Source organism: Zingiber officinale, chromosome 3B (genome assembly GCF_018446385.1).
Source record: "Zingiber officinale cultivar Zhangliang chromosome 3B, Zo_v1.1, whole genome shotgun sequence".
NCBI lineage: Eukaryota > Viridiplantae > Streptophyta > Magnoliopsida > Zingiberales > Zingiberaceae > Zingiber > Zingiber officinale.
In genome coordinates, this window is record NC_055991.1 from 110,864,424 (window position 1) to 110,889,787 (window position 25,364).

Genomic DNA, 25,364 nt, shown 5'->3' on the forward strand with positions numbered 1-25,364 from the left:
ATGTATAAAAATTTGAGGAAGTAGGTGCACGTCCACAGTCTGGTGGGCAATGCATTGTTTGGGCACTCTCCAATGCTCTTGTGAGTTGTGATGAAAGAGACGTTTTTGGACATTTTGCATTAATTTAGTCACAAAAAATAAATATAATGGGTATGGATAACAAAAGATGCCTCCGAGCAGGCAAAATCCATTCTTAATTTCACATGTATTTCTTAATTTTGTAAAATAGTAAAATACTTCTCGATTTATCAATTCTTTTGATACTCGATGATAAATTTTTATGGAATCCAACATGTTATCAAATCACATAAACCAGATATTCAGTCAACTAATAAAATAAAATAAAATAAAAAAATACAAAGACGTTTTTATTTTTTAAATTTATTTTAATTATTTTTTTTCTTAAATAAGATATGTCCTTTTGCAAGGATGTGGAAACCTACATACGTTTGCGCCATGGCGACCACGAACCGAGTGTCCGCTTCTGATTGATCCTATCGGTGCAAATCTTGGATTGGATTCAATTTAATAATTTTTTAACAAAATAGAAAAATTAAGGTCAAATATTAAACAATTAAGAAATAGAGGGAGCTCAAGTGAAAGTAAACTATTTTCAGAAAATGTTGGATGATCTGAACCGTTCGTTGCCTGAACATTGCGGCCATGCGTCCATTGGATTCCCCTGCGGGTCACAGGTCCCTGCCGAGACAAAAAGATCGGTCGGTCGTTCCGGCTCCTTCGCCGACCGCCGCCGCCGCCTCCTCCTCTGTGAAATCTCCGTCCCGATTTGGTTCCCTTCCACCTCCTTAATGGAAGAAGAGTAGATCCTCTCGATCTCTTTCTTGCCTCCCGGTCCTTCTCCGCCCTTCGGGACACGAAATCCCTTGCCGTGGACCATTAGGGTTGTTGTAGTTTACCGCTTCCTCCTTGATGGGTCGCTCCCGCGCCGTGCATAATTCTGGAGATGACGAGACGAATCAGAGGTAGATTTGTGATTTCCCTTTACTTAAGGAAAGTTTTCTATAAGCAAATCACGCTCGGTTTATGGAGTTCTCCTGCCTTTGATCCTGTGGTCAATATTTTGTATTTATGTGTGTGTTTTTTATTGTAATGTTGAGGAATCTATCGCCGAAATATGGTTTCATTTATTTTATGTTTTTTTTTGAGTGAGGGGTAGAATTATACTCGAGCATAGTTCAAAATGTTCCCAAGATACTTGAGCTCATGCTATGCAATTATTCACGAGTTTAACACTGGCGGAATGGTTAACTGAGACTAGATATTTAAGTGGAGCATATTGCCTCTGAACAGGAAAAAACGGAAAACAAATAGGAGTTGTCTTTTTAACTGAAAAACATAAGTTTGGAAAGTCAATATTATATGAAAAATAGATTTATGCTCAACTCTGAATTTTGTCTGATCCTATCCGGAGTCTGAGTCAGATGGACCGCCGGGTGAGGTGGATGGAATGTTGACGAAGTCGCGATGCCCCGGAGGGGGGGGGTGTGCTGAGATGACTTCCGTGTTGACCAAGTCTTCAGAAGTCCTTTGGTCAGCGCTACCTGCAGTCAGCGACCGGGTCGCCCCGGCCTCTGGTATCCAGATGCTCGAGGCAGATCCAACGAATATATAAATAACAGGCTAATAATATAATAATGAAATAAATGAGGGACGAGTACGAAAAACGTACCTTGGCCGGGGGGGCGCCCTTGGATGGGACGCTGCTCGAGTTGTCGTGGCCCGAAAGAGCAGATGACGCCGAGTCGGATGAAGAGCTGGATCTGACAGCGCGAAGTCGGACACGGTGGCATGAAACCGAATGCGACTTCGGCACGAATGCCGGGTTATGACATCGGCACGCAGGCCGGGATGTGATAGTAACACACAGGCCAGGAAGTGATAGTGGCACGTAGGCCGAAATATAATAACGACACACAGGTCGGATAGTAATAGCTGCACGAAGATCAAAACATGACATACCACCCAGATCAGTGCGGATGTTTAAACATAGATTCGGCTCGAAGGCCAGAACATAGCGATGACTCAAAGGCCAACACACGACGGGAGCGCGATATGGTCAGATCGGCGAGCGCGGTCAAAGTAAATACTGAGCCGACTACTACGACAATCCTATACTAGCGATGGCCGACGGCAGATGGAAGAACTGGCGTGGTAGCTAGCTACAGTAGCGGCGTGGTGCATTCGAGGAAAAAGAGAGAAAGGGGCAGGGGCTAGCGACAAGAAGCGTGGTCAAGTGGCCGACAAAGGCGGCGAGGTGGCTTGCTAGGAGTGGTGCTGGCGGTCAGGGGGAGGCTGTGTAGGGGTTGCACTTGGCTGCCGCTGGAGGCGACAGCTGGAAGGGGCGAAGCCTGGCGGAGCACCGCAAGGGGTTCATGGCAGCAGCCGGTCCTTGGCCTGAGGCAACGACGAGGTTTGACCACTGCTGCTCGCAGCGTCGGCGGCTGGCATACAGAGGAGGAAAGGGGCGTAGTGGCCGGCGGAGGGGCCCTCGCGTGAGGGCGTCAGCGGTGTGCATGAGCTCCCTCCAGCGGGTGGCGACTGACGTTATGGATCGACGAGAGGAGAATGTGAGAGGAGAGAAGGGGTGGTTCGCCAGCGATGAAGGAGAGGGCGGCGAAGGCGGCTCCGGCGTCCTCCCATTTGTGTGCCGTGGCGGCGGAAGAAGTCCTCCTCACTGCTTGTGTCTGCCTCAGGAAAAAAAATGTTGGTGCAGCGGAGGCCGGCAAGAGGGGGGTGAATTGCCTGAAAACAAAAGTATACCCTCCTCGGAATTTTCAACTCAAAATAAAAGCAACTATAATAAGAATAAAACAAAAAGGAAACAGAAATAAATCAGAGACTCGGAAGTTAACCTGGTTACAACCAAGAAGGTTGTTAATCCAGGGCGATGAAAAGCGCGTACTAAGAAAGTCTCCTTTACTGTAGGCGAAGAAGCCTTTTTACACACTAAGAAAGCTCACAAGCTGCTAGGAATTGATTACAGAGTTGAATACTGAGTTGATGTCTAATTCCTAGCTCCAGGGGCCTTTATATAGCCTCTGGAAAATCTATCTCGAAGGTCTAAGGTGCCTCCAATAGAGGTTTAAGGCGCCTCCAACGAGTGTGTGGGTAAAACTTTATCCGAATGCTAAATGGCCAGTTTGGCCAGGTCCGAGGCGCCTTCAACTGGCATTGCCTAATGAAGGTGCCTCCATCAGTGCAGTGACTCCAGCTGCTCTTTTTCGTTTGTTTCCGAAGCTCCGTTCTTTTGGGTGATTCCGACCAACCGGAATAGGGCTCACCCGAACCCAATTCCCGGCCTTCTCCTCGAGCAGCCTTCCTCCCCGGCTTAACGTCCCTTGAACGCCGTGCACGTTCTTCTCGCCCACCGGTGTACTTTTTCGTAGCTCTCTCGTCCTTCAGACGCACCGAGCCCGTCGACTCCCTTCCCGTACCGTCCTTCTCGCTAGCTGTGTTTTCCGCCCGACTTCCTGCGCTCCTAAGCTCCTGCACACTCAGACACAGGGATCAAACACAAAGCAGGACCTAACCAACTTGGTTAATCACATCAAAACACCCACGGCGTCTAACAATCTCCCCCTTTTTGATGTGCATCAACCCAAGTTCAAGTTAGGGTAAAAATAGACAAACAATAATTTTAAAGAAAATTACTAAACTAACATGTTAAGTATAAATTTGCAATAAATAAAATTACAACTAATTAATTTAGAGTTTAAACTCAATTTTTCAAAAAATATTTTTTAAAAAAATTCTCTCTCCCTAAACTTGTACGTTTTCTATCCCCCTTCGATCACAACAAAAACGGGGTAATAATAAGAGAATATGATATTTATTTAAAAAATATTTAGCAAAATGTTAAGTTAGAAAAATTTTCTGAGCAAGATGAATTTTTCCAAAAACTTCTAAGTAAAAATGAATTTTTAGAGTTTTCCAGAATTTTTTGTTAAGTAAACTGAATTTTTAGAATTTTGAAAAAATTTCTAAGTAAAATGACTTAAAAAAAATCTAAGTAAAAATTTTGAAGATTTTCAAAGACAATATTTGAAAAAACTTTCAAAGCATTATTTAATTATAGTTTAATGTTTTTTCATAAAGTTGATTAAACATTGTATTTCAATATTTCAGCTTCTAGGTCGTGGCGAGGCACTAGGCCTTCTTGGTTATTGGAGCAACAACCACTTCCTTAGACAAAACTTTTATAAAGAAATTTTAACGTTTAATTTTCTCGCTGAAAGCCCAAAAAAAAAATTTAATTTAAGGCAGATTTTGAAACCCAATAGAGGTTCCTTCCTACTGGATTAGTCAAATACTTAGAGGGTACACAGTTCTTGGGAATTTTTCTAAGTTGACCTTGATGATGTTTAACAAACCAGTTTAATTTTCCATAAATTTTAAGTTTTGATTTTTGAAAAACATTTGTTTTTAAACATGCATCATATTTCAAATTTTCAATTTCTAATTTTAAATTATCGTTTTATGATTTCAATGTATCTAAGATTCTATTTAAGTCAGCATTCTCTTTTTCTAATTTAAATAAATCTTTAGAAAAAGACTTGATAAACTGAAACGATTGAGTAGGGGTTAGATTGCGCATCTGACTTACCTGACTTGGTGATGCTCCCCCTTCATCATAGCTTTCTTCCTCTGATGTTTCTCCCCCTTCATTTAGGCTCATCTTTGAACTTGACTCTTCTTCCAGCTGATGGTTAGCCATTAGCGCTAACCCCGAGAAAGCTTCGACATCTGATTCGGAAGAAGACGAATCTGACCAAGTGACCTTCAGGTTCTTCTGTTTGGAGGAAGATTGACGCTTTTCCTTTACTCTTTCCTTTTTCTTCAATTTTGGGAAGTCATCTTTGATGTGCTCTTCTTCGTTGCAGTTGTAGCAACTCATGCCTCTTTGTCTGCGATCTAAATTTATTAGAATTAAAAAACTTATTGAAATGCTTTACCAGTAGTGCCGCTTCCGATTGGTCGATCGAGGCTTCGGAGTCAGAATCGTTTGATCTAATTTTAACGTTTAATTTTCTCACTGAAAGCCCCAAAAAGAAAAAATTTAATTTAAGACAGATTTTGGAACCCAATAGAGGTTCCTTCCTACTGGATTAGTCAAATACTTAGGGGGTACACAGTTCTTGGGAATTTTTCTAAGTTGACCTTGATGATGTTTAACAAACCAGTTTAATTTTCCATAAATTTTAAGTTTTGATTTTTGAAAAACATTTGTTTTTAAACATGCATCAGATTTCAATTTTTCAATTTCTAGTTTTAAATTATCGTTTTCTGATTTCAATTTATCTAAGATTCTATTTAAGTCAGCATTCTCTTTTTCTAATTTAAATAAATCTTTAGAAAAAGACTTGATAAACTGAAACGATTGAGTAGGGGTTAGATTGCGCACCTGACTTATCTGACTTGGTGATGCTCCCCCTTCATCGTAGCTTTCTTCCTCTGATGTTTCTCCCCCTTCATCTAGGCTCATCTCTGAGCTTGACTCTTCTTCCAGCTGATGGTTAGCCATTAACGCTAACCCCGAGAAAACTTCGACATCTGATTCGGAAGAAGACGAATCTGACCAAGTGGTCTTCAGGTTCTTCTGTTTGGAGGAAGATTGACGCTTTTCCTTTACTCTTTCCTTTTTCTTCAATTTTGGGTAGTCATCTTTGATGTGCCCTTCTTCGTTGCAGTTGTAGCAACGAACCGTTCTTCTCTTTCGCTCATGCCTCTTTGTCTGCGATCTAAATTTATTAGAATTAAAAAACTTATTGAAACGCTTTACCAGTAGTGCCGCTTTCGATTGGTCGATCGAGGCTTCAGAGTCAGAATCGTTTGTTCTTGCCTTTAAGGCAATGTTCTGACTTGCTTTCTTCACTTCATTGGGCTCTGCAATTCGAGATTCGTGAAGTTCAAAAGTAGAAAACAAATTTTCTAAAGTACTTACCTCGAAGTCCTTAGAGATGTAGTACGCATCTACTAAGGAGGCCCACTCTGGAGTTCTGGGGAAGGCGTTGAGCGCGTACCGGATTGAGTCCCGGTTCGTTACTTCTTCTCCAAGGTTGCTTAATTGAGTGATTAGCTCCTTAATCCTTGCTTGGAGTTGCGCTACCTTCTCGCCTTGGTTCATCCGGATGTTCGTACGTTGAGTCCGGAGAATATCGCGTCTTGCAAGCTTTGCTTCGGATGTACCTTCATGAAGTTCCAGGAATTTTTCCAGAGGTCTTTCGCGGAGTCGTAGCTTCCGATTCGACTTACCTCTTGTGGTGGCAGCACGCTAAGCAGGTGGAACTCTGTCTTTCCGTTGGCGACAAACTCGGCTTGCTCCTTTTTGCTCCACTGAGGCTCTTCTTTGTCTTTCGGAACTTCAAAACCATATTTCATAGTTAGTAAAATATCGAAGTCGATTTTAAAAAATACCTCCATCTGGCGTTTCCATGTCGCGAAGTCTTCATCGAACTTCGGGGGATGAATATTCGCTCCGGCCATCGTCTTGATCGTTGTGCTTCAGTCGGCGGTTAGTCTTTCTGAGACGGTTTGGTTTTGATACCAATTGTTGGTGCAGCGGAGACCGGCAAGAGGGGGGTGGATTGCCTGAAAACAAAAGTATACCCTCCTCGGAATTTTCAACTCAAAATAAAAGCAACTATAATAAGAATAAAATAAAAAGGAAACAGAAATAAACCAGACTCGGGAGTTAACCTGGTTACAACCAAGAAAGTTGTTAATCCAGGGCGATGAAAAGCGCGTACTAAGAAAGTCTCCTTTAATGTAGGCGGAGAAGCCTTTTTACATTGAGAAAGCTCACAAGCTGCAGGAATTGATTACAGAGTTGAATATTGAGTTGATGTTTAATTCCTAGCTCCAGGGGCCTTTATATAGGCTCTAGAAAATCTATCTCGAAGGTCTAAAACGCCTCCAATAGAGGTCTAAGGCGCCTCCAACGAGTGTGTGGATAAAACTTTATCCGAAAGCTAAACGGCCAGTTTGGCCAGGTCCGAGGCGCCTTCAACTTGCATTGAAGGCGCCTTCAAGGTGAAGGCGCCTTCAATGCCTAATGAAGGCGCCTCCATCAGCGCAGTGACTCCAGTGCTCTTTTTCGTTTGCTTCCGAAGCTCCGTTCTTTTGGGTGATTCCGGCCAACCGGAATAGGGCTCACCTGAACCCAATTCCCGGTCTTCTCCTCGAGCAGCCTTCCTCCCCGGCTTAACGTCCCTCGAACGCCGCACACGTTCTTCTCGCCCACCGGTGTACTCTTCAGCAGCTCTCTCGTCCTTCGGACGCACCAAGCCCGTCGGCTCCCTTCCCGTGCCGTCCTTCTCGCTAGCTGTGTCTTTCGTTCGACTTTCTGCGCTCCGAAGCTCCTGCACACTCAGACACAGGATCAAACACAAAGTAGGACCTAACCAACTTGGTTGATCACATCAAAACACCCATGGGGTCTAACAAAAAACCCCCCTCTATTCGTGTCCTACAGTACCCTAACAAAGAGGCTCCTCTCAAATGACCAAACTACCCTTCCTCCACCTCCTAATTACTACTCTGCCATCCAATATCTCCACATCATTGTCTTTTCCCATGCTTGACAGAGAAGTAGCATAATGTTGTGAAAGACACGATGAATTGGTGAATTACTGGAAAACATGGTTTATTATTTTGTAATAAAGGATGCAGTGAACACAAAGAATTGATTTGGGGCATAACCACATAAAGAATTATCTAGGCACACCATTATTGTAATTCAAGGAAGCTTGTCTTTTTGTTTGTAAGTCAGCTAATGCTCAACAGTGGAGATGTGGAAACTATAATACTATTATTAAACGAAAAGGTACTTTTTTTTCCCATCATCTCTTCCAACATTGGAAAATAAGGTGTCAAGGGAAGTCTAAGAAAACAGAACAGGTGAAAACATAAAGCTTGAAGGTAAAGGATCCTTCATATCTCAATTAAATCGGTTACATGGCTCCTGTGAAGGCTAGCTATATAGTTGATTTGCATATGTTTGGTCGATTGCAATCCATTTCATTAACTATTGACACTTGCATAACCATCAAATCAATAAATGTAATACCTTCCCTAATCAGATTTAAAAGCTTTAATAGTGCAATACAGCTGGAAATGGCATAGCAAGATTGAAACAAAATACAAGAATAATAGTCTGTAACAACTTCAGTCAACAAAAATATTCTTGCCAAACCTGAAAACGTAACTTCAATTTGCAAAAATTGATGCTCTTTTTGAATAAGTGAAGTTATTATTATTAGCCAAGAGATAACTTTTTTTTATGAATATTTACTAACTTGAAGCTTGATGTAATGAACAATTTATTTTACAATACTAAAATATAAATGATAAATAGAAAAAGTGATATGATATTAAATTTAAAGCAAAAATATTAAAAATAAGGATTATGATATATGAATAGATAATTCTTAAAGTACCTTTCAAGTTGATTCATCTTAAATTATTCTTTGCTAATACTAAGAATAGGAAGATAACTAAAATTTTAAAAATAATGGTTAATAAATTTTATAAAATCTTAATTACAATGGTTATATTAATATAAATATTTGAAAATTTTGACACAAACATGACAACTGTCGACTCAAACATTTACATTGCTTTGTACCAAATTTTATCTCACTCAACTAAATTTCACAGATACCAAAATTCTTTTCCCAAATCAACCTGAAAATTTATCATGTTCAAAGTTTCTTTTTTGCAGCTTGAAATCTGATCACTTTGGGTTGAGTCTCATATTCAGGTCAAAATTTCTAATTGTATATTTTTTGATAGGGCCAGATTTGGGCCACTATGACCTATGACTACCCAATAATTAGCACTTATTGCCGCAGATATAATTATTATATAAACCTCAGCATATGTAATCTCTGAGTATTTCCAAATTCATTAACTAGTTATTACTCATCCTTGCGAGGTATTCAGCTAGTCAGATCTTTAAGGCCAATTTGTTTTTTATTTTATGTCCTTTTTACACTATCCAAATATTTAGATGATATATTTATTTCAGTTACTTTTCTTGGTTTCTTGAATATGATATCGATTAGTAATCAGTACTTGGCAGTGTATTAAATGATCAAGCTTGCATTGGTGGCTTAGCCATGCTAAATGCTTTATATGGAATGTGTAGATAAACTGTGTTGTTATTTTTGCTTTGATTATTTTTTTTTTATTGATCATTTTCCAACATCTCTTTTCTTCAGATCGAAGAGAAGGAGAGTTGCTTCAAGTGGAGAGGCTTTGGAAACTATAACAACAGGTTTCTTTTTTTGCTTATGTTCTCTTTTGTTTCCAGAGCTAAGAATAACCAAACTTTTTTGTAACCATTTTTTTCCTATTTGGTCAGCCGTTCTACTTATGATGAGAACCATTTATTCCTTGGAAAGGGTTATGAAGTCTGTTTCATGATAGAAATGTGCTAAGGATACAATGTTATCTATCAAATTACAACAAGAAGGCATGTTAGTCCCAACTATACCGGGGCCAATTAATGGATCTTATACTGATTTGATTTTATGTTAAGACTGTATCACTAGTAGCCTTATAACAGTTACAGCTCACGTCAATGCTCATATGGGGTTAGAGACTTTTTTTTTTACAAACACATTGAGTAATTTTGCAAGAATGATTGTGAAAAACTGAAAATGGATTATTGAACAATATGTTTTTGGATAAGCCTTCATTTTACCGAATAGCTTTACTTTTATGTTGAAGCTTCAAGGATGCTTCATGGGTCAAGGAGTCTACCACTGTGGCCAATATTGTTCTATAAGACCATGGTTGAAAATATCAGTTCTATTGCTATACTATATATAAGCATGGTTTAAAATTTTGAGCCGTATTAGAATTTTGTTTTATGATTGAAATGATACGGTTTCAGTATTTTTAAATACAAAATATATTAATTAAAAATAAAAAATTTAATTTAAATATTGAAAAATAAAAAATACAAAAAAGGAAAAATATCTTTTTTTAAAAAGGGAAAAAATATGGGATCGCAATACCTCCATATGGTAAATAAATAAATAAAAAATAAAAATTTTATTATATATTTATGAAATTAAAATGTATATATAAAATATATATTAACTTAATGGGATAATTTTATTAGACTTTGAATAAGTCTGTTTTGATTATCCTATTAGGGCATCCGTATTGATTTGAATATTAATATATACCACCTTTTCAAATAGCATATGACGTATCCATTATATTAACACATACTTACATTCATTTTAACATTAATAATGATTATTTATGGGTCCTATTGTCCATTTATTATCTTTATTTTTTATATCCATTTTAAATTTTTTTTTTATATAATATCCGTTCATTAATAGTGTTCAAAGAATTGAATGTTGTTAATGTATGAGTGTTACAAGACTCATCCACATTGGTTTGTATCATTTTTTTTATGTGTTATAACACCCACATATTAATATCAATGTGGATGCTCTTATAGCTAAGAGTTGATTGAAATTATTAATTTAAGGTTTAATTATTAACATAAAGTTTCCTTTCTGCATCATCGCATCCACTGCCTGTGAGTGTCCCCGTCGCGACCCGTAGAGGTCGCTTGATCGTAGTGACCTCTATGGGCCTTCATGACCCTATGGGGACGCCCAAAGGCCCCACACCCAAGCGTCCCCGCTGCAACTTTGGCTTCCCCACTGCGACCTACTAAGGTTGCCGTGATCCTGTTGAGGTCGTTGCAATCCCGCAGTGACCTCCGTGACCCCGCGGCGGCACGTAGTGCCTATGTTGGGCGGTGTGTAGAATGACAAATTTCGCCCATTTCATTGCACAAAATTTTAAACCATGCATCTAAGTTCAATGGAGGTTCTTGTACCATTCCACCCTTTCTCAAGCAAGATGGAGGAGCCCTTTGACTGGAGAAGGTTATACATGGTGATTATAAACATCTACAGTTGTGAGCACATTATGAGGAGGCAAAATTACACATTTGCAGTGGTGAGACTATTTTGAGGAGGCAAATGTTAATTCATTTGACGTTGCCTTTGCATATAAGAGGAAAAACCCAATGATGGACTACTAACATGTAGTTGAATAGCATTATCAACAAATAGACAAATAGGTGAACCACAGTGATTCATATCCCAACAAATTAAGGATGAAAATGCTACACTAGAAGAATGACAATGACAGGGTAGACTATGAGATCTATGGTTTCAAGACACTAGTAGCCTCACTAAGTCACGACATTTACAGTTGAGCCCCATCATTTACAATTCCAATCCTAATGTTTTGATCGCAACCCCAATTAAAAAAAAGGGCATGGACATGCACAAATACCGCCTTTCTTTCCATCCAATAGTAATTCCTGGAGTGTCCCATGATTTAATGGATATCAGCAGATTCCTAGAATAAAAGGTTACAGTTGATGATACACCCAAGCAAGACAAAACTTGTTCTTGATCAAATGCAGATCAAATTGAAATATTGAAAAATGGAGAAAGGCTTCACCATGGTATTTGGTACACAGATCTTGCTACTTGATCATTTGAGTATATCAGTCATTCTAAGGAAGGATTAAATAAAGGGGTCTGTGACTGTCAAAACATAAGAGAGCCTAGTGGATGTCAATTTGAATTAAAATTCTTCATAATGATTGCCTAGCTAGCATTATAATAATTATGAATCCATGGTTTTGAGAACCTGTCCAGACACCAGTTGTGCAATTGGAACTTATTCAGATGCATAGTGATGGTTTAGATAAGCAACCTTTGGTGGGAGTACACCTTGGTTGCTACAAACGTAATGTTTAAAGATGCTCCATGCTCATTTTTTTTTTCTGTAAAACCAACATTTCTTGTTTAGAAGGCTGTAGGATGATTACTAAGCATAGAGTAAGTTCTTAAGAGCATGTCACTGTAATCAAATAAGTCAATTGCTAAACTACTCTTAAGCTGCTTTTTATAATTTTCATGTGGCTGTTTTTTTTTTGTATCTCTAAATGATAGTTTTCTTTCTTATGCTATTGCACTAGATTTAGTATGCTCAGTGGTATCTTAGTTTGTTACCAATTGTAAACAATAACTCTACCTATTTCATTTTTTGGAACCTATTAGTGTACATTTTGATACTCGTTCCATTATGATTGTTGAAATCTGAAACTTCCTTTAAAATAATTCTGTGATAACTTTCTAACTGATTTCTGATGCAGGACTAGGATCAAGCGAAGGGAAAAAAGTTTTGTTTCACTGCAACTATTGCAACAAAGACATTTCAGGGAAGATCCGTATCAAATGCACAAAATGTCCTGATTTTGATCTATGTGTGGAGTGCTTCTCTGTTGGTGCTGAAGTTACTCAACATAAAAGCAACCATCCATATCGAGTTATGGTTAGCACAATTGCTTCTATCTTTACATTAACTAATTCATGATTTTTTACTGCTCAAACTGTTATTGTGTTCTCATTCTTCAACTTGTTCCTCTAGATATTATCTTTAAGGTTTTCAGATTGGGGTTGTGAATTGTTTTGGTGAATTTTTAAATGGTGAATTGTAAGAATATAAAAAGTATGTTAAAAAAGAATTCTGATTTTTTCTTAGAATAATGTGATATCCAAAAATATGTAAAATTATATAATGTTCCATTTAATGATATAATGATATAAGTAGAGTAAGTTGTTAATTCAAGAATGTAAAGGTTCATATCTTATATTGACAATACACATACTTGCTTATTTCATAATAAAATGAGCAATAGAAAATTTCTTTGTCAAATGCATTTCACATAAAAATCATTGTCAGTAAATGTAAGGCAATATTTATGTAACATGATTTCTCAATCCTTATCAGTTTCTCACTAAGTGTAATTCTATATGTCAATGTTAGAAGATTTGCTTTCCTTAATCATTGTTACGTGTCTAATTCACCTCGGCTTCCATACTTAATGTGAATTTTTTTCTTTATTGTCATCATTGATTTTTGAGACTCCACTCTCTTTGACCTTATATTTCTATTGTTTACCACAAAATTTCATTCATCCGAGCCCGGTCGATTTCTAACCCTATACTGGGTTATGAGCACAACTTCTAAACACTTAAGAGTATCTAGATTTAGCTTTACAACTAAGAAACATAATAACACTTGATCAATGGAAACACACTTGTTATATCAAAAGCAAATGACCTGAACACATTTTACATTCAGATCAAGCACATTTAAACTCTATCACTGATCTCCTTCTTAGTCAAGGACTTTCTCTAGAAGGCCATGGTCAGTCCATAACTCATAAATTAGAAACTCTCAAAACTACTTTGTTCCAATAACAACTTTTATTGAAACTCTTAAGAAACCTTGATTATTTAAAAACTTCTCTCAATCTCTTAGCAAGAAAACCTTCTTCTCAAAAGCCTGTAGAACCAGAAACATCCTCAGAACAAAGTCAAAAGATTTTATTCAATTATACAATAAATTAGATAACATTAGATGAACTTAAGTATAAATGAACTAGTTGAATTACGAAAACTCCCACTATGAAGATGCTGTAGAATACACTAAACAATTCTCTACAACAAAAGAAGACGGCTACTGTAAATTAGAACTACCCGGAAAAGGTGATCAAATACAAGTTCAACAAAATAATACCATTATTGCTCTTCTCACTTCTTTACACTACGGATTTAATTGAAACTACATTATTACATATAGAAACGTTCGCTTTAGCAACTTGGCGTTCTAGTGAATTTAAAGAAGCTTTCGCTAGACTAAACAAAGATTTAAGTCAGTAATCTCTTGGTAAAACTATTCCTAAACTTCTACTTGTCACTTCTAAATTCGTAACATATAAACCTAATGAGTCTGACAAAAATTGAACTCTTCTCTGGACCTTCTAGAGCTGTTAGAGCAATAGAAGCTAATACTTCCTCCTCCTGGATAGATTCTATAACCAGGAGAAATAACACTTCTTCTTTAGTACCTCTTCGACTTGAAGAAATAATAGACGTTGATAAAGATCTTACTATTTTATCAAATGAACAACTAAATACTTTAAATTCTAGGAAACTTTATAGTCAAGGTATTCTAAAATTTTTCAACATCGGTCTATAGACATCATAGACAGGAAGCTCTTCACCTCCTTGATGGGGGAGAAGTGAAACTTGGTCTAATGACAGAAGAGGCAGCAAAAACTTTATACCTAAGAAAACATAATTACATCCATCTAGGACTTATTGTTTTTGGTCTATGTGGCTTAACAAAGGTAAAATTAGGAGGAAAAGTTTTATTAGTCTTACATGACATCCGTTTTTCTGATACTGAAAAAGCAATCATTGGACTAATAGAAGTCGATATGAATGCAAACTTAGGAATTACTTATGCCCCAATTTTAATATGACTATAATAGACTTTATAAAACATATACAGGCAAAAGGCTATGACCAATTCTAAGGAGATAATCTCCAATTAGATATCATATTCTTAGGAAAAACAATGAATCACATGCACAATCACTTTAAAGTATCTGTTACAGATATGATTGAAGCACTGACAACCAAAGGAATACATTTTCTTAAACCCAAAGAATACATTTTCTTATCAATTGATAAATCTTTTGATTGTAGTAAAAGTTGTTGTGAGGATGTTTTTGGTTCTACAGGCTTTTGAGAAGAAGGTTTTCTTGTTTAGAGATTGAGAGAAGTTTTTAAATAATCAAGATTTCTTAGGAGTTCCGATAAAAGTTGTTGTTGTTGGAACAAAGTAGTTTTGAGAGTTTCTAATTTATTAGTTATGGACTGACCATGACCTTCTAGAGAAAGTCCTTGACTAAGAAGGAGATCAGTGATAGAGTTTAAATGTGCTTGATCTGAATGTAAAATGTGTTTAAGTCGTTTGCTTCTGATATAACAAGTGTGTTTTTATTGATTAAGTGTTATTATGTTTCTTGGTTGTAAAGCTAGATCTAGATACTCTTAAGTGTTTTGAAGTTGTGCTCATAACCTAGTATAGGGTTAGAAATCGACCTGACTCTGATACCAAGTTTTCTAGAGGGTTGGTTGTGAGAGGTGTTTGTGTTTTTCGGAGGTGGTGTGTTCTAAACCTATAGGTTAGTGTTTTGTCTTTCTTCCGTTCGTACCAGTGAGCCTCACCTAGTAAAGAGCCTCTAGAGTTGTTTGAAAATCCAAACGATTCTTAACCCGACTTCTTCAGGTCTTACAATAGCTTTTCTGCTGATTGCCTTACTTAAGCCAGCACAGGTTTTACAGAACCGAAAGATTTCTCTCTGTCTCTTTTAGCTAGTTACGCGGATACTAAAGAGTATGTGACAATAAGGACTGAGGACTATTGAACTGAAGAAAACAAGAACACCAGCCTATGATTTAGAAACACAAAGATATTATTCAGCCATAAAGAAGAAATACAAACAACTGAGAAGATTTATACAAGACTAAACTGATAGAGTACAGAAACTTACAATTATAGTACAAGAGGATGTTCAGAGAAAGCGAGAAGGAAAGAGGAAGGCTGAGAGCTAAGAGAATTGAGAGGTTTTTTTTTCCTTGTGGATGCTGGCGAGGAGGTATTTATAGAGCGAAGAAGAAGGGACTGGAAGGTAGTCGTGGCAGATAACTATGCTAGTCAGTGCTGGTAGAGGTCAGGGATGACGTCATTAGTGGCTTTAGTCGTCAGTGCTTACGTCTTTTGTTTGATGACGTCATTGCTTCTGTGTCATTAGAATTCCATCATGTTGATGAGGTTGGCTTCTTCAATAGAACCCATGGATGGTAGTAGAGTAGATGTGGAGGCTGTTGAAGTCTGTCTTCGTTGTTTTTCTAACCATGCCAGATTTTTATTTTGGTAGAACTGACAGAGGTTTAAATGTTCAGTGGAGTGAGAGAACGGAAAGAATACCGTTCCAAAAGTTTTTGGCTAATATATTTTTTCGGTTAGTGTTTCTTTGGCTAAAGTATAGTCTAGAGGACCTTGATCCCATAACTAGGAACTTCCTTGTAGCGAAGCTCTGCAATGTTTCAGTTGTTCTTCAAGTGGTTTTGATGATGTTCAATCTTTGTTTGGATTGGAAGGATAGTCTTCAAATGGTAGAAGTTCAATATTAAGTTTTTTCATATCTAATTTAATTAGATGGCTGATTCAATATAAGTAGTTGTCCATTTTGGCGGAGAATTATCAAAACTCAAAAGTACATAGAACAAGTGTTTCTTTTTCTTAGCTTTTGCCCAAGTACTGGAGGTAGGGTTGGAACAGAGTCTAAGTCTTGTATCCAAAGTTGTTGTAGTAAACCGTAGTTCATTAAAGTAAGAGGAGTAATAAATTGCCTCTGTAATTTTTATGTTGAAAATTTTCACAATGTATATTTGCTTTTCTGAAAGAGTATAAGAGTTGACATCTGCAACCCAAGTTTGTATTCTCAGAACACTGAGGAAAACTTTTAGTGCAAGGAAGTTTATAAGTATATTCTTCAACATAAGTTATTGAAATGCCAGGAGTAGGGTTTTGATGAAACCAATTAAGTACTTCTTCAAGTTCTAAGAACAATTTGTAACTAGAGGCTTCTCCCAAAGTAGTGATGTAGGTACGTAAGTCTGTTGGTAATGCCTTGATAGATACTAGTGTGTATACTAAAAACTTAGTTTTTTGTAAACATTTATTTTGAAATAAAGAATCACACTGGTCAAATGTCTACATTTATATGCTAAGTGTAGTTGTTCACTTAATTTATATTGAAGATAACATGATGTGTGGTGTCACACACGTAAGATCATGTTATCAGTTCCTTATAAATTATAAATAGTAGCTCACGACTAAGATGGATAGGAACAAACCATTGGAATAGTCGTAGTGTAATTTGGTATTAGTTTATCTTGACTATAAAATTACACTAGTACATTCTGAGTGTATTGAGCAGGACCATTTGAGGTAGTTTGTTTGTATACTGATTATATAAAAGAACAATACGGCGGTTATTATGGAAGTGTGTACTCTTAATTATGATATAATAATAAGCGCATATACTTAATATTTATTTCTTTAATTTATCAAAGGGTGCGATTTAGTTCGATAAATCAATAGACCCGATAAGTTGGGAAATAATATTATTTATATGGTGTGTTGTTGATTATAGAATAAAACTGTGTCCTAGTAATCTAGGTTGATGATGTCCCCTCGAGGAGCTCATAAGGATTGTCATGTAACCCCCCGCAGGCGGACTTAGTCGACACGACGATAAGGTTGGGTACTACCGAGCTAGATATTAATTAAGTGAGTTGTCAGAAACTCATTTAATTAGTGACATTCAAGATCTAAACAAACTAACACAATTATGATAAGAAGGAACCATATAGTAATATGAGATTGGTGCGGTAGTGCAATAATAACTCTTTAGTGGAATGAGATATTATTGATGACCTCGAGTTGGGTGTTCGAGGCTAACACGGGAAGCCTGTTCACTCCTGGAGACCAAACCAATTCCTCCTCTCGGTCCCTATCGTAACCTCTTATTTACAAAGTTTTATACCCACCTAAACCCATCTTCTTACCCATCCATAGGTGGCCGGCCAAGCCAAGCTTGGAGCCCAAGCAAGGGCCGGCCAAGATAAGCCTTAGATGGATCAAGTGGTGGCCGACCCTAGCTTGGAACCTAAGCTAAGGTGGCCGACCACAATAAAAATAAAAGGATTTTATTTATAAAAATTCCTTACGTGAAAGCTACATTTAAAAGAGAGTTTTAAAATTAAAATTTTCCTTTATAGTTTTACAAAAGATTAAGAGAAAAGGTTCATATCTTTTTCTATTCAGAAGTTAAAAGAAGATTTTAATTGGAGAAAACTTTCTTTTTGTAATCATCCACATGTTTTAATAGAGATTTTAATTTATAAAAGTTTCCTTTTATAACCAACGCTGAAGGTTTTAAAGAGAAATTTTTATTTTAAAATTTCCAGAATCAAATTGGAAGTTTTAATTTTGTATTTAAAACTTTCCTTGTTGGGAGGATTCGAGGTGGTCATTAAAAGAATAAAGAAGATTTTAATTAAATTTTCCTTTCATCGGCAAGGAAAATAAGGAAGTTTTATTAAAACTTTCCTTATTCTGGCCAAAATCAAGGAATATAAAAGAGAGGGTAGAGGTGCCTCACCTTATAACAATACTTCTATTATTCTTCTCTTCTCTTCCTTGGTGGTGGCCGACCCTCATCCCTCTTCTTCCTCATATTCTTCTTCCTTGGTGGCCGGTGGCATCTCATCTCAAGGAGTTCAAGGTGGCCGGATCTTGTTAGAGGAAGGAGAGATAGGAGACATTGTTTCTTAGCATCCTTTAGAGCTTGTGGTGGTGGCCGAAACTCGTAAGAAGAAGGAGGCTTGGGTGGATTCTCGTCTCGGTAGATCGTCGCCCACACGACGTTCGAGATAAGAAGAGGAATACGACAAAAGATCGTAAGGTCTATAAGCTACAAAAGGTATAACTAGTTATTAATTTCATCATCATAACTAGTTCATTTTTTTGTTTAGATCTTGAAATACCAAACACAAGAGGCTAACGATTCTAGGTTTCGAATTTATGATTCGAATTTGTGTTTCTTTTGTTTTTCGATCTTGTGATTCGATTGTTCTTATTGGTTAAATCTAGGGTTACTATAAGGAGATTAAATATTGAATTTCGTGAAAGACTTTGTCTAGGAAGTGGTGGATGCTCCCATAACCAAGAAGCCTAGTGCCTCGCCATGTTTAACCTGGAAGCCGATCTTTGAAATAAATATTTAATCAAATTTGTAACATAGGTGGATTTGAATCAATAATGTTAAGCATCGTTTGCAATCCAAGTCCATACCTCTAAGAATAGATAAATTGAATTTAGAATCAATAATGTTAAATTCTGTTTGCGATTCCAAATTTAATTTCTAAATAACACAATAGGTTGTTAGGAAATGTTCAGGACTTGTACAAAATTTTTGTACAGGGGAACCGGTACGATATTCCGAATAGCAACCAACAACTAGACTATTGTGTTGGCCAGTGTTAGTCTGAAGTATTTTCATAGATTGATAAGTCATTGGCCTTGTAGGTACAGATAGTACATCCGTATCTCTTCGGGTAGGTATTTCAGAAGTGGTTGCTACCATTAAGTAAGTTTTATCTGCTTGTATTTGACTGTAATTCTGAAGTGAAGGGCTAATTGTAAAGTTTGGCCCCAATTTTTCTCTAAGTAAATCATAGGCTTCATCTAAAGAGTAAAAACCCTTGTAAGGTACTTTGTCTTCGTCTGAGAGAAGAGGTTTAACTTCATCCCAGTGGGCATAAAGACCTGCATAAGTTCCTGCAAGAATGACATAACAAGAAAATTTCTTTCCCAACGGTTTTTGCACTGTGGTTAGGAAATAATTTGAGAGAGCATTAATCACTACTATTTTATTGATGGCTATACCTGGTAAATTTCTCAGTTCCAGGCAACTCGTCATCTCCTATCTTAACAATTGTTTCATTACGTCTAATATTCCTAAATTTAAATTTTATAATTAAAGTTTTTTCTAGTGTAAGACATCTCTTTCTCTTCTAGTGTTTCTGACCAAGATTTTAGTTTAGCATTTACTTCTTCACGTGTTTTATCTATCAAATAATATCATCTACAAACAACATTCACCATGGTACCGTGTATTAAATATGTGCTGAATTCATCCATAATTAGTATAAAAAGATAGGAACTTAGAGATGATCTTCGATGTAACCCTATTTTATTGGAAATGTTTATGTTACTCCGCCTAAAGTTTTTACTCTAGTCGTTATATCCTTATACATAACCTTAATTAGTTATATATGTTACACTAACACCTTTCTTTTTTAGAATTCTTTATATAATTTTTCTTAGGACTCTATCATAAGTTTTTTCTAAGTCAATGAATATCATGTGCAGATCTTATTTTTGCTCTCGATATTTTTCAATTAGTTGTCTAAAAAGATGTATAACTTTTATTATTGACCTTCCAAGCATGAATCAAAATTGATTTCAGTCACCGCTCTTTTATTTCTCTATCGCTTACTAATACCCTATTACATTCATCTTTAATACATTTTATTTGACTAAGATTTCTTGTTTTTCTTTCTCTCACTTTAGCTATTCTATAAATATCTCTTTCCCCTTCTTTTGTATCCAATTTTTGATATTTCGTTTTTCCTTCACTTTCTCTTGTACTTTCTCATTCCACCACCAAGATTTTTTACTTAGCGGTGCATGCCCCTTTGACTCACCGAGGACACTCTTAGCTACTATTTTTAACTTTGATACCATCTTATCCCATTTTGTATTAGAGTCATCATATATTTCACCTAATGCTTGTATTTCTATCTTCTCCTTAAATATATGTTGCTTCCCATCCTTTAACTTCCACCACTTAATTTTAGGAATTGTATATATTTTCTTTCCTGCGAGAATAGCATAACAAGAAAATTTCTTTCCCAACGATTTCTGCATTAATCACTGCTATTTTATTGCTGGCCTATGCCTGGTGAAGTAGGAATATTCCATATATTATCAATCAAACATTGTTGTATAGCATCTAATTGCAATCGTAATGCGAATTGGAATGTATCTTCCTTTCTTGTGTATAGCGATAATTCATGAATACCAAATTTTATAGTCTTGGAATAACCATAAGTATGCACCTTCTTTATTTGGTCCATTTTGAAAGAGGAAAGAAGTTAAATAAGTAATCTAGACAAAGTATCAGCTAAAGAACTGTTCGTTCCTTTAATATGTTCCCAATGAATATGTAAGCCCTTATTGAGGATGACATCAGTGAATTTTATCCAACGTTTAGAACCAAGGCCTTTTCTTGCTTTCTTTGTATGTTGGCTATATTTTACTATGGCCTCACAATCTGTTCTAATTGTAATTTCAGATTTACTGTAGATAAATAGCATAAAAGCTTCTAAACAGTAGACGACCGCTAGTAGTTCAAAGTCTAAGGAGGTTAATCTTCCTTTTTCTTTATATTTGCCTGAAGCATAGTGGCAAAGGTTTTCACAGCTTTTTGGGTCATATTTAGATCTTTTACTGAATAGGGCTTCGCCCCATCCCGATTGACAACCATCAATTTTTATGACTAGATAGTCTAAATCTAAGGGAAGTGTTAACTGAGGATGTTGTACCATAAGTTTGATTTGTCTTACCAAGTCTATGTCTTGCTGATTGAAGTATCTTTGTCCTGTTAGAGATGTTTTATTATATAGAGGACCGCTAATTTTGCCAATATTCTTTATATATGGGCATGCATAATTTAGAAGTCCTAACAATGATCTCAAAGTTTTAATATCCTCCAATTTGTCTGGAAATCCTAAGAGTTTACTAGTGATGTGTGGTTGCAATGTTATTTTGCCTTGACCAATAAGACTTCCTAGGAATTCAATGTATGGTACGACAAGTTTCATCTTTTTCTTTGAAACAATTAACCCATGTTTTTCCAATAGGTTAAACATCATATGTAAGTGAGCAAAGTGTTCTTCTTTTGTCTGGAAAAAATGAGAATATCATCAATATAAACACAAGTAAAGGAAGTAACAGGTCGGAAAATGTCATCCATTTTTCTTTGGGAAATTTGAGGTGCTATTTTAAGTCCAAATGACATAACTAACTATTCAAAATGTCCTTCTGGACAAGAGAATGCAGTCGAGGAAATAGACTCAGGATGCATCTTAACTTGTCAAAAATCAGATTTCATGTCAAATTTGGAATACCATTTAGATTTCTGGATTTTATTAAGTAATTGCTCCTTATCAGGAATTTTAATTTCTTAGGGAAGAATCCAGATTGGAATGCATCTTCTAATTTCCTTAGTGCTCTACTTTTATTTATGGTCTCTCTACTAAAATGGAGTTTTCACTTTTTAGTTACATCCCTGGGCTAATACTGATTTTTCTGCAGGACAACTTGTCTTTCCCTCTTATTTGTCCAGATTGGAATGCGGACGAGGAAATACTGCTTTTAGAGGTATTCCCCATCCTTTCCTATCAGAAATATTTTGTACTTCAGTCTCGCCCTTGTGTAAACCTTGAGTAGTAACTTTGTGGTTACCTTTAGGGGATTGAGATGTATGGGCTTGGGAACTGGGCTGAGGTTGCTGAACATGTTGGTACAAAGAGCAAGGCACAATGCATTGACCATTATACCACATCATACTTGAACTCGCCTTGCTATCCTCTTCCAGTATTGTATCTTTCCATAACCAGCTTACTCTTCATTATTTAATCTTTTGCAGTCCTCATTTTACAATCTCAAGTCTATCATTTCTTGGTTGTTGGAATCCACTACAGGATATGTCTCACGTTAATGGTAAGAATCGAAAGGAACTCCTTGCTATGGCTAAAGTACAAGTCGAGGGAAAGAAAGGTTAGTTTTGGTTTCTCTGAATAAATCAATTATTTAAACTAGTAATTGGGTTCATACAACGATTTTGTTACAATTCTAATAAGTTTTTTTTACAGAGTTGTCACTTGTCCATTTAAATGTTGCTTTCTTCTTAGTATTCATACATTTCCCTCTTCCCGTCTCTGATTTTCATTTATGATAATTTGTTTTCTAGTTGCAGGAGATCCATCTGTAATTTATGCAAAATTATAATTGTGCTGTAACTAGTACCTACAGAATTCTCAGTGCATTTAGCATTTTTTTTCTTATACACCTGTATGATGAGGTAAAGAAATAGGAAGCTAACTTAATATACTGAAGCTATTTAATGTTTGTAATCAAATTATTCCATTCATCTGAACTAAATCTTATCTACACTACATTTCTGCGTAGCCTTGTTATTTGTTTGCTTGCTACTTTGCATATATGGCTGTGTTCGATCATGTTTACACATTGGTGTTTTCCATCGAGACACAAAAATGATATAAAGTTAACCTTGCTACTTTATAGAGGGAATCACAAACATTGGTAGTTGTTTATGTATGTAGTGGTTGTCACACTTCCACCATGGCTATGAACAATTGCTATAGTAGCAGTACAAATGACCATCATGCCAATCAAAGAGCTGTTCCACATAAGCACATGTTAACATTTGTAGAACATTTCCACAACATCTCAGGTTTACGATAGCAATAATATGCAAGTAAACCTTCAATAATACAAAAATGATTTATTACTAAAGGAAATGTGTAATACTTTAACAAAATATATTGTCCTAAACTAGCAGAAACTTGCATATACAAGGAAAATCAAAATACATAGTGACCAAGGTAGTAAGAAGAACCCAAGAAAACTCAAAATGTTCCAAGTTAGGTAGCTGTAATGTCTTAGACAAGAAAGTGCAATAGTGCACCTTGTAACTTGACTCGATGCCCCTACTAGCCTCATGTTAATCTGAAGTTAGATACACAAACTAGATTTTCAGTAAAAAAAAACTAGTAGGAGAGTCTCCTAGGAAACTGAAAATAATAGACAACAAAATAATCAAGTATGAAAGATAGATGTAAATGGCCTATCATATTCTAGGTTATCCTGGCAAAATTTCTATATGTGTCTGCCTATGCAAACCCCTCATGCTGTGGCAAATAGGTGGGTAAGATTCTGTGTCACCCTAAGGAAGCCACTCTGTGATCTCTCCGTAAAGCCATAGGCTTAATGGTTGCAGATCCTCATTATCTTATAATGACACATGTTCCCAATCAGAGAAGGGGTTCATGTGGGAGGTGTGCTGCATTGCCATTGACCCATTGATCTGCTCAAAATTGGGCCACTTGCTCATTGTTGGTGTTGCTCAGGTGCGAGGGGAGAGAGTTTGCTTGTTGTTCACATAAATTAGAAGGAACATGACTATCTCCAGCTGCTCAGATTACACAGTGCTGCTGAATGTCAACATGGCTAGAAGAGGCAGTGACTTTATTGTTCAATTTGTAAGGAGAAGAGAAAAAGGCTTACGAAGGTGGATAAAGAGGAGATGTTAGAGGAGAAAAGTTGTGGACAAGGGAAGAACCGGCGATGGCTCTGCAAAGGTGGAAGGGCGCTAGTGGTTTGCGAACTTAAAAGTTGAGGATGGATTTGTTCCTCTTCCTTTGTTCTTGTGGTTGAAAAAGGAATAGGTTAAGGGAAGATTTTGTGTTCATAGGTTTGGATCTGGGTTGGGTTAAGTCAAACAGGTATGACATTCTACCTGCCAAATAAAATTTGGTCCCTAAAATTAGTCACTGAAGCAAAAAGATGAGGATATCTGACACGTATTTTAGTTATTGAAGCATTAAGATGAGGATATCTGATATGTATGTCATCCTCACTCTCTCAAATGACCTCCTGATATGAAGGGTGTTGCCACTCGACCTTCACGATTTGCAAATTTCAGATTCTGTTTCTACAAGCCATTCTCCTTTCTGGTTCCATGCTCCTCATAACTTGCATCAAAATTAGGTCGCATTGCGGAGCTTTATAAAATGAGTCAAAACTAACATGTAATTTCATAGCATGGGCACGTGGAAGACGCTATGCACCCCCTTTAAAGAAGGTAAAGCAAGCAAGAAGGCTGCTGGACCAACTCACCCAAGGATTTAAAGACCAAATAAATTTGGGAACCAACTTTGTCTTCAGACTGAATAGTGGACCAACTTGCTCAAGGATTTAACTTGATAAAATAAATTTGGGAGCCAACTTTCTCTTGAGACTGAATCTCCTCACATCGCCCCTTCACAGCGGACAAATGCAGGAAGCAATGGTCTCTATCAGAGAACTCTTAACCCTTTGACATGTTACTCCGGATAGCTCTTCTGTTGGTTCTGGGCAGTGAATTGTGGTTGTATAATCCTTTGCACTAATTTTGTATCTTTTTAAATCTATTGTGCACGCCACAATTGCCACTCACTAGCTTTGTCCTAAAGCACCAGTTTTCTATTGGTATTCTCTTAAAGTGTCTCTAATAGTTCCATCTGAATATATGACTGTAACTATTGTTTATGCGAATTACATTAGGTATAGACGCTCGTCTCAACCACCAGTTCCTTCCTATGCACATACATATAGGAAGTCATCTCTAGAGCCAAAAAATGAACTCTGGCCAACAATCTATTTGTGAATGGAAGACAGTGCAAAATCTAAGCATGGTACCCAAAGCCTTTTGCAAACTCCATGGGTGGAAAGTGCAAAACCTCAAACTGAAACGAGGTTAATGATCTGAGATGATGCTTTGAGGAATCACATGGAGTCTGATGATATCTACACTACAATTTGGCCAGTCAACCGAATCATATTTATGGTTTGGCAACATATGAGCTGACTTGGTGAAGCGATTGATTACTACCTAAATCGAGTCATGCCTTTTTCAGTACTCTGGAAGTCTGCGCTATTAGTGATGTATTTCCATTTTTAAT

General features: G+C 36.8%; 1 protein-coding gene across 1 annotated transcript; it reads left to right on the forward strand.

Moving 5' to 3' along the window:
• Positions 1 to 652: 652 nt before the first annotated feature.
• LOC121967296 (transcriptional adapter ADA2-like) lies at positions 653 to 22,484 on the forward strand. The gene is made up of 6 exons (XM_042517427.1): positions 653 to 983; positions 9,240 to 9,295; positions 12,221 to 12,399; positions 21,934 to 21,999; positions 22,090 to 22,215; positions 22,323 to 22,484. Exons 1-6 carry the CDS (start codon positions 931 to 933, stop codon positions 22,401 to 22,403), a joined length of 561 nt encoding a protein of 186 aa, XP_042373361.1. The 5' UTR covers positions 653 to 930; the 3' UTR covers positions 22,404 to 22,484.
• The last annotated feature ends 2,880 nt before the right edge of the window (positions 22,485 to 25,364 follow it).

What these genes read in the sequence shown, in the direction of transcription:
- LOC121967296 (XM_042517427.1), top strand. Translation starts at nt 931, where the DNA reads ATGGGTCGCTCCCGCGCCGTGCATAATTCTGGAGATGACGAGACGAAT. An exon ending in TTTGGAAACTATAACAACAG is followed by an intron (nt 9,296 to 12,220) that starts GTTTCTTTTTTT and finishes TTTCTGATGCAG; the next exon opens with GACTAGGATCAAGCGAAGGG. An exon ending in AGGAAATACTGCTTTTAGAG is followed by an intron (nt 22,000 to 22,089) that starts GTATTCCCCATC and finishes GGTTACCTTTAG; the next exon opens with GGGATTGAGATGTATGGGCT.